This window comes from Phyllostomus discolor, chromosome 2 (genome assembly GCF_004126475.2).
Source record: "Phyllostomus discolor isolate MPI-MPIP mPhyDis1 chromosome 2, mPhyDis1.pri.v3, whole genome shotgun sequence".
In the NCBI taxonomy this organism is placed as follows: Eukaryota; Metazoa; Chordata; class Mammalia; order Chiroptera; family Phyllostomidae; genus Phyllostomus; species Phyllostomus discolor.
This window is the reverse complement of record NC_040904.2, coordinates 194848742-194867043: the sequence shown is the minus strand read 5'-3', so window position 1 is coordinate 194867043 and position 18302 is coordinate 194848742. Positions and strand designations below refer to the sequence as shown.

At 40.7% G+C, this 18302-nt stretch overlaps 1 protein-coding gene across 1 annotated transcript in view; it reads right to left on the bottom strand.

The window, feature by feature from the left end:
* Positions 1 to 1308: 1308 nt before the first annotated feature.
* LOC114513903 overlaps positions 1309 to 18302 on the bottom strand; it is a 364074-nt gene continuing 347080 nt past the window's right edge. The window contains 4 exon segments of the mRNA XM_036016964.1: positions 1309 to 1646; positions 10102 to 10416; positions 11513 to 11827; positions 11904 to 11993. Coding sequence (XP_035872857.1) covers positions 1309 to 1646; positions 10102 to 10416; positions 11513 to 11827; positions 11904 to 11993 — 1058 coding nt within the window.

The window sequence follows — 18302 nt, the reverse complement described above, 5'->3', positions numbered from 1 at the left end:
TCACGGTTTCCAGGACCCCCTTATAGACTTATACCAATACACCATGTTTGCACATTCTACCTATGTCTGACCCTGTATCCAAAGCTCAGCTCCTACTCTTTCCTATTTACATGTAAAACCATGACTTATGAGTATTCATACCCCACTCTCTAGAACATCTGTATATTCATCCCTAGTGGCTAATGAGGGGCAGATGGATTTTTTCAAATTAATAGAGTAAGAACAGACACCTTGCCTAGTTTCCTCTTGGCATCCTTGCCCCATTTCCTGCTTCCATACATGTTACATGTTACCCAGTACTCCCTGCAGCCTACCTCTGTGCTCCACTCTCCGTCTATGCAGCTGAATCACCAGGATAATGAGGACCAGGAAGAGAAGGGCCCCCAGGATGAGGCAAAGGATCCCAGGCAGGGAGAAGATGCCAGGGATAGGCCTTGGGACAGATCTGGTCCCTAAAAAAACAAAGCCAAGAGGATTTGGAGAAGGGCACATGTACAGATAATCTCACTTACACCAAAATTTCCAGAGAGCTTAGGACAGTGATATACCAGCTTCCAACATAATGGGATTGACTGCCACCCTGGTGGGCACTGCCCCAGGCCATGTCCTAAGATAAATTCAACTCCAGTCCAGGATGGTCCATGGGAGTGCTGGGGGTTATCAGGGAGTACTGGAAGTACAAGAATCTCTGTGGGCCAGGGCACAGCTTCAGCCCCTTCTCTTGGGCTTCACCAGCCTAGAGCACCAAACAACCTTGGCATAGGTCTCAGCTGCTGAGGAGCTACAATCATGGGGAGGTGAAGAAATCCTTAGAGCCAGCCTCCCATAGCCTGAAGGCATGAGAAACTTCTGGCACAGTGAACCAAGGAAGGGGAAGTTTGTCCAAGGAAAACACCCTGATAACTCCCCAGCACCCAGTTGCTCCTTGGGATCTTTCCTTTCTGAGTTGGCTAATTCTATTAGAGGTTCTATAGAACATGTCCCAAGAATTTGACCATGGTCTCATACCCATGGATGGTGGCACTGCACCTGCTGTAGTGGTTGGCAATGTTATTCTTTTACCTAGAGAGAAAAACAAGAGTTGGGAGAACAGGAATTGGCCAGAATGCAGGGTAACCCACTTTTCTTACCTGAACCCTGCAATCTCCCTTAGGTTAGCATATAAACAATATTGTGTCCTCCCAGCTCCCCCTTTCCTAATTTCCCTGGCATTCAGGGCTGCAGCCCCTAGATGCTTTCTGAATGCCAACTGCCCATCTCATCCCAACCCAGCCCATTGTCCCACCCCAGCTCCAGCTCAACCAGAGCTCAACCCACTCTCCACCACTCACCAGAGCACCTCACTCCAGCATCCTCCTTGTGCTTGCAGTCACTCTGCCCCCAGGGCTGTGCAGCACAGGCCCACAGGGAGGGCTCCCTGCCTCTGCACTGCACCTCATCCAGCCAGATGTACCCACTTCCTGGGCCAAATGCTGCCTCCTGCAGGGCTTCCAGGGCAGAGCCACAGTCCAGCTGCTGACACACCACCTCAGCCTCTGCCAGGCTCCAGGAGTCATCACACACTGTGCCCCAGGAGCCATTGTGCCAAACCTCCACTCGTCCTGAGCACTCAGTGTCTCCATCCCTGAGTCGGAGCTTGTGTTTGTCTGACAAGATAGCAGCACATCCTGTTACCATCCTTGGTGGGAGAGAAGGAGCCCTGGGAGCCCATAGGGAAGCTGGGAGGGGGTGATGTACCTGTGCAGGGGGCAGCAGTGGGACAGCTCTTGGGTCTCATTCCTGCAGAAGCAGACAGTGGGGATCACTGAATCAGGGACAGCTGGGTGTGGTCTTGCCTCACAACAAGATTATTTAGGGTCCCTGTTTCAGACCAATGGCAAGTGAAAATACAGGCCTCATAATTTAATGGCCCGGGTTAGTGAGAGATACACTGGATCTTAGTCTGCATCATCAGCTGACATTACTTTATATGTTTACTTGTTTATCACTCTCTACATTTCACTACAAATACAAATACAAAACACACACACATCCCTGAATGAAAGCTCCCTAGAGGAAGAACTTGCATATGTTATTCATCTTTGTGTTTCTGCTTAAGACAGTGCATGCATATTGTATGCATTCATTCAACAAGTAGGCAATGAGAACCTTCTATAAATATTATATATAGGAACTTGATCAACATTTATGGAATGAATGAATCAATTAATAAAACTTAGTGAAATATAATTCTTTTAAATCCTGATAATAATATAATAAAAGAAATATAAATTAATAATATTGCTATGTGGTAATAACTATGATGTTAAAAAGAAATCCTTGAACAACCAAAATTAAGGACAAAAAGTGCAGAATCACAGAAGTAATTTGTATTGAATATTGAACTTACACTTTTTAAAGGGAAATTACCCAACAGATTATAACCTCTCCTTATATTTTTTCAGTGTGAGAAATGGGGAAACAAAAAAGATTACTATAGAGTAGGACATTTTTTTTAAAGTACTAGAAAAAGTGGAATATAGAGAAAGATAGATTACCAGCTAGTTAGTGAGACAGAAATGTCTGTATGAGACTCAAATAAATATACTAAGAAAAACTACATTAAGAAGACACAGAGGATCAAATACCATGTGAGAATTGAAACTAAAGAAAATAGACATAAATTCAAAACATCACTAGAAAACAGAAGTATACACAGTACTTGCCATAAAATGTCAGAGTTGGTCTTATCTTTCTGTCTCATCCTATCAAACCTCCTGCCCTATGCAGAGAACATATCTGAAAATGGTGGCAGGACCTCTCTTGGGTAGTTGTTACTTCAGGATTGCATACCTCACTACCCATCAATTAGTGCGTTTGAGTATAGAAAATTATCATCAATATAAGGTCTTACAGTTTAACATTTCTTCAGTCTTTCACAAGAGTAAAAAAATAAAGATGAAGAAAGAAAGGCAAGAAAGGGAGTGAGCCTCTGCCTGTAAAATATCTATTTCTGGAGTTCCAGCCAAGATGGAGGTGTAGGTGGACATACTGTGCCTCCTCGCACAACCAAAATTAAGGACAACAAAAATTTAGAAACAAAAAAACAACCAGGACAGAAAATTGAACTGTATGGAAGTCCGACAACCATTCATTCAGACTGGTAAGGGGGCTGAGTCGGAGGCCTGCAGAGAGGGGTGGAGGCAGGAAAAAGCGGTGGCTGGCAGATCCCAGGCATGCAGGTGGAGGCTAGCAGACCCCAGGTGTGGGAAGGGAATAAGCAGACCCAGCGAGGAGCGCAAGGCAGCTGGCTGTCCACAGTCACACATTTATGCGCAGAGGAACCAGGTGAAAACGGGGAGCAAGACAGACTGTGTTACCCAGGGACCTAGCTCGGGGAAATAAAACCTAAAAGCACCAATTGAAAACACTTGTCGTGGTGGAGGTGCTACGAAAGACACCCAGCCTCTCAGGAGAGTTCATTGGAAAGACCCACAGGGTCCTAGAATGTATACAAGTCCACCCACCCAGGAGCCAGCACCAGAAGGGCCCAATTTGCTTGTGGGAAGCAGCAGAGGGGACCGAAATCCGACAGAGAGCAGAGCAAGTGCCATTGTTTCTTCTTGGACCCCGCCCCCACATACAACATCACCACCCAGTGACTGGGGTGCCCCGCCCTGGTGAACACCTAAGGCTCTGCCCCTCATACATAACAGAAGGGACCAGATCCCCCCCACCCCCCCAAAAAAAGAGATGGCTCAAATGGAAGAACAAATGAAAGCCCCAGAGTCAATACTTTTAAGCGACTAAGAGATAGCCAACCTATCAGATGCACATTTCAAGGCACTGGTGATCAGGATGCTCAGAAAATTGGTCCCAAATTACATGAAAAAATGAAGGCTACAATAAGTGAAATGAAGAAAAATGCACAGGGAACCAATAGTGATGGAAAGAAAACTGGGTCTCATATCAATGGAGTGGACCAGAAGGAAGAAAAAAATACAATCAGAAAAGAATGGAGAAATAAGAATTCAAAAAAATGAGGAGAGGCTTAGAAACCTCCAGGACATTTTAAAACATTCCAACATCCAAATTATAGGGGTGCCAGAAGGAGAAGAGAAAGAGCAACCAGCGGAAAACTTATTTGAACAAATAATGAAGAACTTCCCCAATCTGGCAAAGGAAATAGACTTCCAGGAAGTCCAGGAAGCTCGGAGAGTCCCAAAGAAGTTGGACCCAAGGAGGAATACACCAAGGTACATCATAATTACACTACCCAAGATTAAAATTAAGGAGAGAATTCTAGAAGCAGCAAGAGATAAGGGGACAGTCTTTTACAAAGGAGTACCCATCAAACTGTCAGCTGATTTCTCAAAAGAGACCTTACAGGCAAGAAGGGGCTGGGAAGAAGTATTCCAAGTCATGAAAGGCAAGGACCTACATCCAAGATTGCTCTATCCAGCAAAGCTTTCATTTAGAATGCAAGGGCAGATAATAAAGTGCTTCTCAGAAAAGGTCAAGTTAAAGGAGTTCATCACCATCAAGCCCTTATTATATGAAATGTTAAAGGGACTTATCTAAGAAAAAGAAGATAAAAAATATGAACAGTAAAAAGACAACAAACTTACAGTTATTAACAACCACACCTAAAACAAAAGTAAACAAATAGAACTGGAACAGAACCACAGAAATGGAGATCACATGGAGGGTTAGCAACAGGGGAATGGGAGGAGGAGAGAGGGGGGAAAAGGTACAGAGAATAAGTAGCATAGATGGTGCAGAAAAAATAGACAGAGGGAGGGCACAAATAGTATGGGAAATATAGAAGCTAAAGAACTTATGACACATGGACATGAACTAAAGGGGGGGAATGTGGGTGGGAGGGGATGTGCAGGGTGGAGGGGAGTGAAGGGAGGGAAATGGGACAACTGTAATAGCATAATCAATAAAATATATTTAAACAAACAAACAAAAAACCAAAATATCTATTTCTCACTGCTGTGGATTACAGGCAACTCCCACCACATTGTCCAATGCATACCTGGATGGGGTGTAGCATGGAGGAGGGAAACAAATCAAGAAGCAGAAAAAATGTTGCAGGAAGAGAAAACACTGTGCAAATGCAAAAGGAGGAAGGGAGGGAAAGAAGAGAGGGAAGGGAAGAGGGAGAAGGGAAGGAAGAAAAAGAAAGCAAAGAAAAGCAACTGTTAACCTATATTCAGACTTTAAATAGAATGATACTTGTGGGCTTTGTAAGCTTATTGACTTTGGAGCATCTATGTGATTTGACTTGTGACTTGACTCTTTAGTTTGAGTCAAGTTCTAGAAAAATCTCAGCATCTTCTATCTAGATATGAAGAAGAAAACTGAAAATAATTAAGCTGAGAAAAATAATTTGACCATATTTAAGATTTGTTGTGTACATACCTGCTTATGCTTTGGTCTAAAAATATAAATATTGGGAATAATCTTATACCAATAAACTCACTAGTATGTAGAGATACATGATGATAATATTTATCACAAAGTTATTTACATAGGGAAAATTGAAAACAATAGGACTGCCAATAAATAAACAAATGGTTATATGAACTGTAGTACCAACTTCTCATGAATGAAATATTTGCCATTATTTAAATGAGTTATACCCACCTGGAGGACAGTGTGGTGATTTCCGGGAAGGGGAGGGTGGGTGGAGAAGGAAAGAAGGAAGAGGGTATAATGGGGATAAATGGTAATGGAAAAAATACCATAAATATACATTATTAAAAAACTCAATTTAATAATAATATGTATGATTGAATCTCAATTATGTAAAAACTGATAATAGAATACCATCCACATAAATTTTTTCATAGGTATGAATTTGGATATACTTTAGTGAAAATGGATGGATTTAAAAATGGTACTTACTAGTCCATTAATCCTGTTTATGTCAGGAGGATATAAATGAACAAGGAGTCATAGGATATGATTCATTTCTCCTTTTACATTTTATATGTTTTCCCTGCTTACAGTAAGTAAGCAATGTTTTTGTAATTTAAATGAAAGAGAAAGGAATTGGCCTTTTTCTAATCTTAAAACAAACTAGTGGAAAGAACACAAATTCCCTTGTGCCAAGCCTGGTACAAACACAGCAGAAGCAAGTGCAGCTGATTCAGTGAAGAGACAGAGACAAGCAAAAGGGGATATAAGGAAAGGCTGGCAGGCCATCCTACTTGCCTCCAGTGTTCTTTTATGTATAATAGTGTTCATTCCCTGGGGGACCATCAGAGTGGAAAGAGTCCCTTATGATACTTGTACTTAGAATAAAACCAAACCTGCCTCTTGGTAACCTCCATCCATCTTGTCAGGGCTCCGCCCCCGAAGCAGCTCATGGTGAGTCCCCTCCCTCTTTCATGGGAAGTCCTTTAGAGTCTGAGGCCAACAACCATGGTACATCTATTCTGGCATTTCTGCTAATTAGCCTAATTACAGACTTCCTGTGACATGGTTTACAGCTGTTTTTGCAAATGGAACACGTGCCTAGACAGTGAAATGTGCTAGCATCACTTCTAAAGGCAGTTTCTTCTACTATGTGTTAATGAATTAATCACCTTGGTAATTAAAAGAAATTTATTTCCAGCAGTGGATATAACATTGCAGCCCTTTACTTCCAACTCTCTGTCCTTCACAGTTTCTCCAAAATGTTGTGTGCATTTTCACCATCATCTTATTCTTTGATATTTTTATTTCTGGTTTCTACCTTTTACCTAACACTTCACACTCAAAAGAGGTCTAGTTGAGACAATCGATGATATACAATGACTTCAATGGGCACATTTCAGTTCTCATTTACTTAATGTCTTAGCAGTATTTAACATATATGACCATCACCCTTTCCTTGAAACTTTTTTTAAACCTGACTTCCAAACACAATATTCTTTGTCAGCTCCACATCAGACTTTATGTCAGTTCATAGAATGCTCTACACAGTTTTCAAATGTTAACGTTCCTTGGATTCTGTCCTAGGAATGTTTACATTCCTAATGATCTCATCCATTCCAATCTAAGCATCTCTATGACAATGTCCAAATTTGTATCTACCCTCTCAGATTTTCTTCCTAAATTCAAACTTCCTAATGATGTCTTCACCTGAGTGTTCTTATCACTTTAAACTTAATGTATTGTATCTAAGCCTAAGCCCATGGATTTCCTTCCATAAACTTCTGTGTTTCCCATATTAATGAAAGGTACTGCCATATCTCTAGCAGTACGTAGTCTTGACTCTTCCAAGATATTTTAAGTCGCCATTATGGGTGTACATTTCCCCTGCAAAAATCCTCTTTTTATCTTGTATTCAAAGGATGTTTTCTTTTTATTTATTTATTTTTATTTATTGGAGAGAGAGAGAGAGAGAGAGAGAGAGAGAGAGAGAGAGAGAGGAACATCAATTTGTTGTTCCACTTATTTATGCATTTATTAGTTGATTCTCAGATGTCTCCCAAGCAGGGATTAAACCCACAACCTTGGTGTATCAGGATCATATTCTAACCAACTGAACTATCCAGCTAGGGCCAAAGGATGTTTTCTTAATGCAAAACTCATTAATTTACTTTGAAGCTTAAAAACCTTTCAATTAGTTTTGATTATATCTTCATGAAAATATCTTTAATTTTGACTACACAATCAAACAGGTTATTAATCTATTCAAAAACTCTTTTTGAGTGTCTATTTTATGTCAAGTACTGTTATCACACTGGACATAGTGGTGAATATGAAAGCCGGTCAAAGTTCTTGATCCCATGGAATTATCAAATTAATAGGTGTATAATAAACATAAAAATCAATAAATTATGATTTCACATAATAAAAAGTACTATGAGAACCATAAAATTATGCTATAAAAAATAAAATTGGCTGGGCAGAAGAATTGGAACCTTGCAGGAGAGATATTGAGTAAAGCAATCAGCATGTTTAGGGATAAGCACCAAATGTCAGTATATCTTAAATAATTTTGACTGAGGTAATATCATTTAAGTTGATGTGAGGGGCCTCACTGAGGAAATAATATCTAAAGTGAGAACTGAATGATAAGAAGTTGACAGGCAAGCAGAGCAGATAGAACAGCTAGTGCAAAGTCACAAGATATGTAATACCATCAGTCTGGTTAAATAATACTAAAGCATTAAAGGATGGCTAGCCTGCTTTCCCCTACTTCCCCCATGCTATCTATTTCATGAATACAAAGAGAGTCAATATACATACCTGCTAGTTGAAGAGTGATAGGAAAAAAGACCTGAGTGTTGGGTAGGGGGAGGAATATGCATGCCTTTTTCAACCAGCGTAAGAAATCTGAGTTTCATCTTAAGTTCAATAGAAAGACATTGGTGGCTTATAAGCAAAAAAAAAAAAAAAAAAAAAAAAAAAAAAGAGAAAATAAAAAATATACGAACTAAAATTTAAAACTTTAAAATTTAAAACAACTCAATTTCCTGGCAGTTTTGGTTGTTTATTGTTTTTAAATTGGTTTTTATCCTTATTTTGGTTGCGTGAGGAAGCAAAGTGTTTCTGTCTATGCCTCCATCTTGGCTGGAAACTTTTTCTCTTCATTTCTGATTTTATTTGTTTAGACCCTCTCTCTTTTTATTTTGATGAGTTTGGTTAAAATCTTGTTATTTTGTTCAGTTTTTTTCAAAGAACCAGCTCCCGGATTTATTGATCCTGTGAATTATTTTTTAGTCTCCATGTCATTTAATTCTGCTCTGATCTTGCATATTTCCTTCCTTCTACTCTCTCTGAGCTTTGTATGTTGTTCTTCCAGTTCTTATAGATGTAGGGTAAGGTTGTCTATTTGAAATGTTTCTGTGTTTTTAGGTAGGTCTGTATTGCTATGAACTTCCCTCTCTGGACTGCCTTCACTGTGTTTGATAGATTTTGGGCTATTGGGTGTTCATTTTCATTTGTTTCCAGAACCTTTTTGATTCTTCCTTGATCTCGTTGTTACCCCATTGATTGCTTAATAACATGTTATTTAGTCCCCGTGAATTTGACTGTTTTTGAGGTTTTTCCTTGAGATTGGTTTCTAGTTTCAAGTCATTGTCATCTGAGAAAATGCTTGATATGATTTAAATTTTCTTGAATTTGGTGAAGCTTGTTTTGTGTCCTATTATGTGGTCTATCTTTAAGTATGTTGCACATGCATTCAGAAAGAATGTATATCTTATTCTTTGGGTGAAAGATTCTATATATATCATTTAAATCCATCTGACTTAGGGTGTTTTTCAGTGCCACAATGTCCTTGTTGATTCTTTGTTTGAAAGATCTGTCTGTTGTTGACAGTGGGATGTTAAAATACCCTCATATAAATGTGTTGCTGTCTATATCTTGAAGTCCTCCAAGAATTTCCTTATACATCTATGTGCTACTATGTTGGGTGCATATATGTTTACACTATTTATGTCTTCTTGATTGATTCTACCCTTGAATATTATGAAGTGTGCTTTTCTTTTTTTATGACCTTTGTTTTGAAGTCTATTTTGTCTGGTGTAAGTATTATTATGATGAATTTTTTTCTTGTCTATTTACTTGGATTGCTTTTTCCATCCTTCTTCTTTCATGAAGAAGACTCACTTCAGTCATAAAGAGTCATGACTATAATTTTTCTTTCCTCTGTCTTCTTACATTAAGTATAAATTTGTACCTACAGGACCTCAATTACACTCAACCAATAGACTGACTTGAGAAGTAGTCTAAGTGGTATAGATGCATTTCAGAGTACAATATCATAAATTTAAGACATGGACCAATCAGGATTGAGTCTCTGCTCTGTTTCTTCCTTACTTTAAGGTGATGAGCATATCTTTTAACTACCCCTAATTAGTTAGCAATTCCTTAGAAGGTTTATCAGAGTATTAATGGTGTTCCCACATGCTTTATTCCAATCTCTCTGATATTTTTGCATTAATTGCTATGAGCACAGTTTTTTTCATTATTTCCTTTGAAACAAAATTTCAACATAGGATTAAATCATCTTCATTTTGTACACTCATCTTAAAGTCATCCCTTAGATTTGAAAATATAAATATCACTAACAGCATCCCACATGGGTGGGACAGACACATACAAACAGAGAATAAATACCTGCACACGTGATGTAAGCTTCCTCCTTTGGCGAGCATGAACTGTATTTCCAGGGGTCAGAAGGGCACTGCCAGAGAGACATATCAGTGTTCCGACACTGGATTCCATCCACCCACTGGGGCCTAGAACCTTCCCTATAACCAACAGAAGAGTCAAGGGTCCCCCTGTCTCCACAGCCAAGGTGTCTGCAGATTGTGGACAAGGTCATGGCTTCCATGGGGCTGCGGCAGACACTGCCCCAGGTCCCATTGTAGAAAACTTCCAGCCACCCAGCGCACTCCTGGTCCTCACTCAACATCCTCAGGGCCAGGAACTCTAAAAGTGAAAGGCAGAAGCAGGGCACAGTGAGTGGTCCATTCAAAGCTCTGTATTCTTTCTCTGTCCCAGAGGATGTGAACACTCATCACTGACTCTGCTGAGGAGACACCCACTAAGTGGCAAGACTGAAAGGGCAAGGCCCTTTCTCCTTTGTCCATTTGTATCTGTCTATCTCTACCACAAAGATGTATTGGAACATGAACAGAGAGGAACAAAAGTCTGGGCCCTCTGCAGGGAGAAGAGCCCAATCCTGCTTCTGACAAAACTTCTCACAGAGTATGTGGAAGGGAAAGTGGATAGTGGGTGGTGGGTGGAGTAGTGGACACCTAAAGATTAATACATCCTGCTCCATGTGAAATGTTCCTGTTTATGGCAAGGGACTCTATAGTTAGTATTAAGATAAGAACCTTGGGATGGTGAGATTAACCTGAGGTATCATGCATTAACCAGGTGAATTCAGTCTAATCACATCCTTAGACCCACTGCCCTTAAAAACAAATAAACTTTCCCGTTTCAGTTCAGAGGGAAATGTGGCTAAGGAAGAATGGTCAGAGGGAGGCAATGTTGTCTGTTTGGAAAAAAAAAAAGGAGCATGGAGCCTTGGAATGAATGCATATCAGCTTTGGTAAGTTGAAAACTGAGGGAGAGAAAATTTTCTTAGAGCCCCCATAAGGAATGCAGCCCTGTTGATACTTTGGTGTCAGCCTAGTGAGACCCTTGTCAGATTTCTGATGTACAGAACTATAAAATAATAAATTTGTGTTGATTTAAACCATATGGTAATTTGTTAGAACATCAGCAGGATATTAAGATTTTTACTACCATAAGCAATTGAAGAGTGAGCCTTGTTTTCAGTAGAAACTCTGTAAAAAATGGCTTTGTCAGTAGATATTTCTAAGAAGGGAGGACCAGAGCCCCAGCTGCCGCAGGCAGAAAGGAAAACACTAATCACCATACCTGCTAGACAGATAGGCTTTGTGGAAGGAAGGTTCTTGCTCCTTCTGTCCTTTCACCAATACCTCTTCAGGGCTCAGACTCCCATCCTCCAGGGCCCCCACCACCTCCCCAGCCAATGCACAATGTGAATGAAGACCTGAGCAGATGACCCCCGCATCCTCCTTGTGTCGGCAGTTGTGCTGTCCCCAGCCCTGGGAAGGGCATTTCCACAGGTGGGACTCCCTTCCTGTGCAGTTCATGTCATCCAGCCAGATCTGGCCTGATCCTGCGCCGAAGTGAGCAGACACTGTGGCATTGAGGGCTTCCCCGCAGCCCAGCTGTCTGCACACCACCTGGGCATCGTTCAGGTCCCAGCTGTCATCACAGATGGTGCCCCAGGAGCCTTGGTGAAGGATCTCCACCCTGCCAGCACAGCGACTGCTGGCATCCACCAGGCGAAGCTGTCCTCTGTCTGAGGAGAGAAAGGCCAAAGGGGCTTTTACACAGGGAAAGAGAGAAAGGTTTTCTGGTCCTGTGGGAGCTCTCACCTGAGCAGTTGGCAGCGCTGTCTTTTGAGGGTGCAGAGTCTGCTGGTTCAGACACAGAGTTGCACTGGGGCAGCACTTGGGTCTGGTTTCCTATAGAAATGGCAGTAGTCAGAGGGTTAGTAGGGTTGGAGAATAGGAAATGGAATTAAAGAAAATAATAACGTAATGATGGGGTCTGAGATGAAAGCTCTAAGAGTAATGTTATCATAATATTACAGTTCTCCTTCTTTATGGAGTGTCCTGCTTCCGACAATGTCAAATTTCTTTTTTTAAGTCAAGCATTTCATGAAAAATGAGTTTAGAAAAAACTGAAATGTCAGCAATCTTTGAAAGTGTTATAGAGCTACCAAGGCAGTGAGAACTTTAGGATCCAAGCTGTGTGGAAGTAGTCAGGGCAGAAGTGAGCCACTTAACCCTTGAGGACTTTGTCAATTCAAAGGTTATAACTGAGACTCTGAAAAGCTCAGCAGAGATTTTGCCAGACTCACAGTGTTTGGGGAACACAAAGTTTAATTCAGGGTGAGCCACGGAGGACCATGCCTGTTAACCAGAATCCTTGTGCCATAGAAGGAGAAGTAAACTAAGAATATCCTTCACAAGAATGGATGCCCAGGTTCTAATCACTGTACTTTCTTTTAATAAGGCAATTCACCCTTAAATCAGGTCCTTGTAGGAAGCAAAATAAAATGCTTTCTGAAGGATTTCTACAATTTTTATCAACAATGTCTGTCATTAAAAAAATTCCCATATAAAAGAGATTTCATAGAAAACTAAGGAAAAGGTTACATTACAAATATTTTCACAAGGCATCTAGCTTGAAATTACCTGACAAAGAGTTTAAATAACCATGATTAAAATGGTCATAGAAGGAGAAAAAAGGGGTTCTGGCCAGGATGGAGGAGTAGGTAGAAATGCGTTGCTTCCTTGCACAACCAAAAGAAGGATGAAAACTAACTTAAAAACAATAAAAAATCAGAACTGCCAGAAAATCACACTGAATAGAACTCCAACAACCAAGAAATTAAAGAACATTTATCCAGATTGGTAGGAGGAGTGGAGATGGGCAGCCTGGCAGAGAGGACTCTTGGCAAGTCAGCAGACTGTGTGGGTGAGGCAGGAGCTGGCTGACTGGGAAAGTAGACTCCAAACCTCCAGCAGTAAAATCCTGTAGGAGTTGTGTAGGTAGGATAAACTCCAACTCTCACAGGAGAGTTAATTGGAGAGACCCACAGGGTCCTAGAACATACACAAACCCACCTACCTGGGAGTCAGCACCTGAAAAGGCACAATTTGCTTGTGGGAAATGAGGGAAGCTATAGAAAGTGGGGCAAGATTTGTGTTTTCTCTGTGACCCTTCTCACACAGACAGAGCCATAATGTAGCAAAGAGGGTTGCTCTGCCATGGCAAATACCTAAGGCTCTGCTCCTTACAAGAAAACAGGTGTGCGGAGAAAAAGAAATATAGCCCAAATGAAATGACAGATTAAAGTTCCAGAAAAGAACTAAGTGACGAGGAGATAGACAACCTGTCTGATGCAGAGTTCAAAACACTGGTAATCAGGATGCTCACAGAATTGACTGAGCTCTGTAGCAAAACGAAGGAAGAAATGAAGGCTATACAAAGTGAAAGAAAAGAAAATATTCAGGGAACCAATAGTGAAGGGAAGGAAACCAGAACTCAAATCAATGATTTGGAACAAAAAAGAAATAAACATCCAACCAGAACAGAATGAAGAAATAAGAATTCAAAAAAAAAAAAAAATGAGGGGAAGCATAGGAACTTCTGGGACAACTTTAAGCACTCCAACAGCTGAATCATAGGGCTGCCAGAAGAAGAAGAGGAAAAGCAAGAAATTGAAAACTTATTTGAACAAATAATGAAGAAGTACTACCCCCATCTGGTGAAGGAAATAGACTTCCAGGAAGTCCAGGGAGCTCAGAGAGTCCTAAAGAAATTGGATCCAAGGAGGAACACACCAAAGCACATCATAATTAAGTTAACCAACATTAAAGACAAGAAGAGAATCTGAAAAACAGCAAGAGGAGACTTCTAGCCAAGATTGAGCATAGGTAGATACACTTTGCTTCCTTGCACAAGCAAAAGAAGGACAACAACAAATTTAAAAACAAAAAATAACCAGAATGGCCAGAAAATCAAGCTGTATGGAAGTCTGACACCCAAGGAGTAAAAGGAGAAACATTCATCCAGATCAGTAAGAGTGGGGGAGCCGGGGCAGGGACAACTCCGGGCAAGGTGGTGGCTGGCAGACCAGTAGGTCACACATTTGCATGTAGATAAACTGGGAGGAACAACTGGGGAGCAAGACAGACTGTGTAGCCCAGGCTCCAATGAAGGAAACTTAAGCCTCAAAACCTCTGACTGAAAAAAACATGTGGGGGTTGATGTGACAAGAGAAACTCCCAGCCACATAGGAGAATTTGTTGGAGCAACCCACAGGGTCCTAGAATGTACACAAACCCACCCACCTGGGAATAAGCAGCAGAAGGGCCTAATTTGCTTGTGAGTAGTGGGGCAAGTGACTGAAAGCCCACTGAGAACCAAGGAAGCTGCATTGTTCCCTCACACACCCCTCCTCCACATACAGTACTACAGCTCAGCAATGTGGGTTGGCCTGCACTAGCAAATACATAAAGCTCTGCCTTTTACTATGTTACAGGTGCACCAAGACCAACAAACATGGTCAAATGAAAGAACAAATGAAAGCTCCAGAAAAAATACAACTAAATGATAAAAAGATAGTCAACCTATCAGATGCAGAGGTCAAAACACTGGTAATCAGGATGCTCACAGAAAAGATTGGGTATGGTTACAAAATAGAGGAAAAAGTGAAGTCTATGAAAAGTGAAATAAAGGAAAATGTACAGGGAAGTAATAGTGCAGGGAAGGAAACTAGGTCTTAGATCTATGGTTTGGAACAAAAGGAAGAAACAGACATTCAACCAGAACAGAATGAAGAAAAAAGAATTAAAAAATGAGGCATAGGTACCTTCAAGACAACTTTAAACATCCCAACATCTGAATCATAGGGCTGCTAGAAGGAGAAGAGGAAAAGCAAGAAATTGAAAGCTTATATGAACAAATAATGAAGGATAACTTCCCTATTCTGGCAAAGGAAATAGACTTCCAGGAAGCTCAGGGAGTTCCAAAGAGGTTAGGCCCAAGGAAGCACACACCAAGGCACACAATAATTACATTACCCAAAATTAAAGAGAAGGAGAGAATCCCAAAAGCAGCAAAAGGAGAGAGTTACCTACAAAGGAGTTCTTATAAGACTACCAGCTGATTTCTCAAAAGAAATCTTGAAGGCAAGAAGGGGCTGGAAAGAAGTATTCCAAGTAATGAAAGGCAAGGACCTACATCCAAGTTTACTCTATCCAGCAAAGGTATCATTTAGAATGGAAGGGCAGATATCTGGGTGCTTCCCAGATAAGGTCAAGTTAAAGGATTTCATCACCACCAAGCCATTACTATATGAAATGTTAAAGGGACTTATCTAAGAAAAGGATGATAAAAACTATGAATAATAAAATGACAACAAACTCACAGTTGTCAACAAATGAAGCTAAAAAATAAAAGAAAGAAAAACAACAAAAACAAAAATGAAGCAAACAACTAGAACAGGAATAGAATCAGAAATGGACATCACATGGAGGGTTTTCAGTGGGGAGGGGGAATGGGGGGAAGGTATAGGGAAGAAGAAGCATAATTGGTAGACATTAAATAGATGGGGAGAGGTAAAAAATGGTATAGGAAACAGAGAAACCAAAGAACTTATATCTACAACCCGTGGACATGAACTATGGGGGAGGGGGAAGCTGGAAGGTTGGGGGTGCAGAGTGGAGGGGAGGTAAAGGGTAAAAAATTGGGAAAACTGTAATAGCATAATCAATAAATTATACTTTTTAAAAAGTGTACATTTTGTAGAGAGGCAAGATGGTGGAGGAATGAATGAAAGATACACTGACATCCTCCTAGAACCAATCTGGAATTACAGCAAAATTGTGGAGGAATCACCCAGAACAAAGAACAGAGCAATAGCAAGAGAGAAGTCTTATAATTTCAGACAGACAGAAGAATCATCTTCAGCACAAACTGACTGGTAAGGATTGTGGTGGAGACTCGAGAAGGCTGGCTGGGTGCCCACAGGTGACAGCTCTAGAGAGATAATTAAGCAACTGGTTCGATTCCTCTGAGAAGTGTGGGGTCTAAACTCTAACCTGGGACTCCCAGACTCAAGCACCAGAGCCCAAAAAGTACACAGATAACAACCAGAGGCGAAAAGTGGCAGGGTTGCTCTCTGCCAGAGATGGATGATTGGAGATGCAAAGAGCTGTGTAAAAGGTCAAAGCACAAATTTTCATTTGTAGCCACTTACCTGGGGTTCCAGCAAAGGTGGGGCAGAGTGGGCTAGAGATGCCTGAGGAGAGACTGGGGATGGAAGCTTTGGGGAGAGAGCTGAGAGAGTAGATGCTGGCATTCCAGTGCTAAGTCATCCCCATGTGGCAGAAGCCATCCTGCTCAGGCAGACCACTCCCCTACAGGCAGTAGCAGCTTAGGGGAAACAACAACCCCAACCCCAGGAAATACTCTGCCCCAGCTTTGTGGTGCTTATGCCTGAATGCTGAGTGCAGAGTGACTAGATTAACAATTGAAGAAGACAGCCACAGACAGTAGATCCTTAGTAGTCTCAGAGCAGGCTGCCTGAGGTCAGACAGAGCCAACATCTGACATCACCAGAGGCAGATCCAGAAAGAAAAAAAGATGGTAAATCCTAGAGGCCACTGAGACAATATCCATTGTGGTTTTCTCCATGATTAGTGATATTTTAGTTCCTGCATAGTTTTTAAACATTCATTTCTTGTCCATCAAATTTGTACATAGATTTAAACTATAGTTTATTTCTCTCCTTTTATATAATGATCTTAATCTCTTTATACCTTTACTAATATTGGGTCATTTGTTTTTGACAGTGGGATTGAGGGGTGGATATTTTTGTAGATGAGGGTATGTTCCCTGAGCTTTCTGGTTTTGTTCTGGCAGCATCTGTACAACAGCGTACAAGATGTACTGAGTGGAGTGACTCTAGTCAACCAGCTGGAGGGGAGGACCCAACAAAGAATGACCCAACAACAATCAAAACCTAAATACATCCAGAGAGCAAACCTAAATGACATAAAGGGCATTCCAAGAGCATCAAGTTCAGGAGACCGAGGAGACTGCACCACTGAATCTCACAGGTTTCCTACCATAGAAGTTCACACTACAAACTCAGAGAGTGAAAATGAATCAATTTAAGAAGCACAAGAAAACAAAAAGAGTCTTCAAATAATGGGAAGACAAAGAAACAATCCACAAATGAAAGGAAAGGAGGAATCTTCAGAAAGAGTGCTAAATGAGATAGAGGCAAGTCAACTATCAGATACTCAGTTCAAAACAATGCTTATAAGGAAGCTCAATGAGGTCAGTGAGAATTACCAAAAACTACAGGGAAGCTAAAATAAGCTTAGTGTGAATTACACCAGCATGAAAAAGGATGTAGAAACTATCAACAAGAGCCAAGAAGAAATAAGAATACAATTTCTGAATTGAAGGAATCAAAAGCAGGCTAGATGAAGCAGAAGATAGAATCAATGAGCTGGATGAAAAGGTGGAGAAAAACTCCCAGAAAGAGCAAGTAAAGGAAAAGAGATGCAGAAAGAATGAAGAGGTGGTAAAAAAACCTGCAGAACAACATGATAGGTAATAATATCCATATAACAGGGATACCAGAAGGAGAAACTGAGGAGCAAGAAATAGAAAACCTGTTTGAAAAAGAAATGATGGAAAACTTCCCTAATTAAATGAGAGAAAAATTCACACAAATTCAGGAAGAAGAGAGGGTTCCAATCAAGAGGAACTCAAAGAGGCCCACTCCAAGACACATCATAATTAAAATGGCAAAATTAAAAGACAAAGAGAGAATCTTAAAGGCAGCAAAGGAGAAACTGTAAGTGACATTCAAGGGAGCCCCAATAAGGCTAGCAGCTGACTTCTCAATGGAAACACTACAAGCCACAAGGGAATGGCAAGAAATATTCCAAGTAATGAAAAGCAAATGCATACAACCAAAACTACTCTATCCAGGAAGGCTCTCAATTCAAATGGAAGGCACAATGAGGAGTTTCCCACACAAAAGAAGGCTGAAAGAATACACTTCCTCCAAACTAGCACTGCAAAATATACTAAAGGGACTGTTTTAAGAAAAGGAAGAAAAAGAGTGAGAGAGAGAGGAATACAGAAACAAAGGGGAAAAATGTCAGTGAATAAGTACCTATCAATAATAACCTTAAATGTAAATGGATTAAATGCTCCAATCAAAAGACATAGGGTAGCAAAAT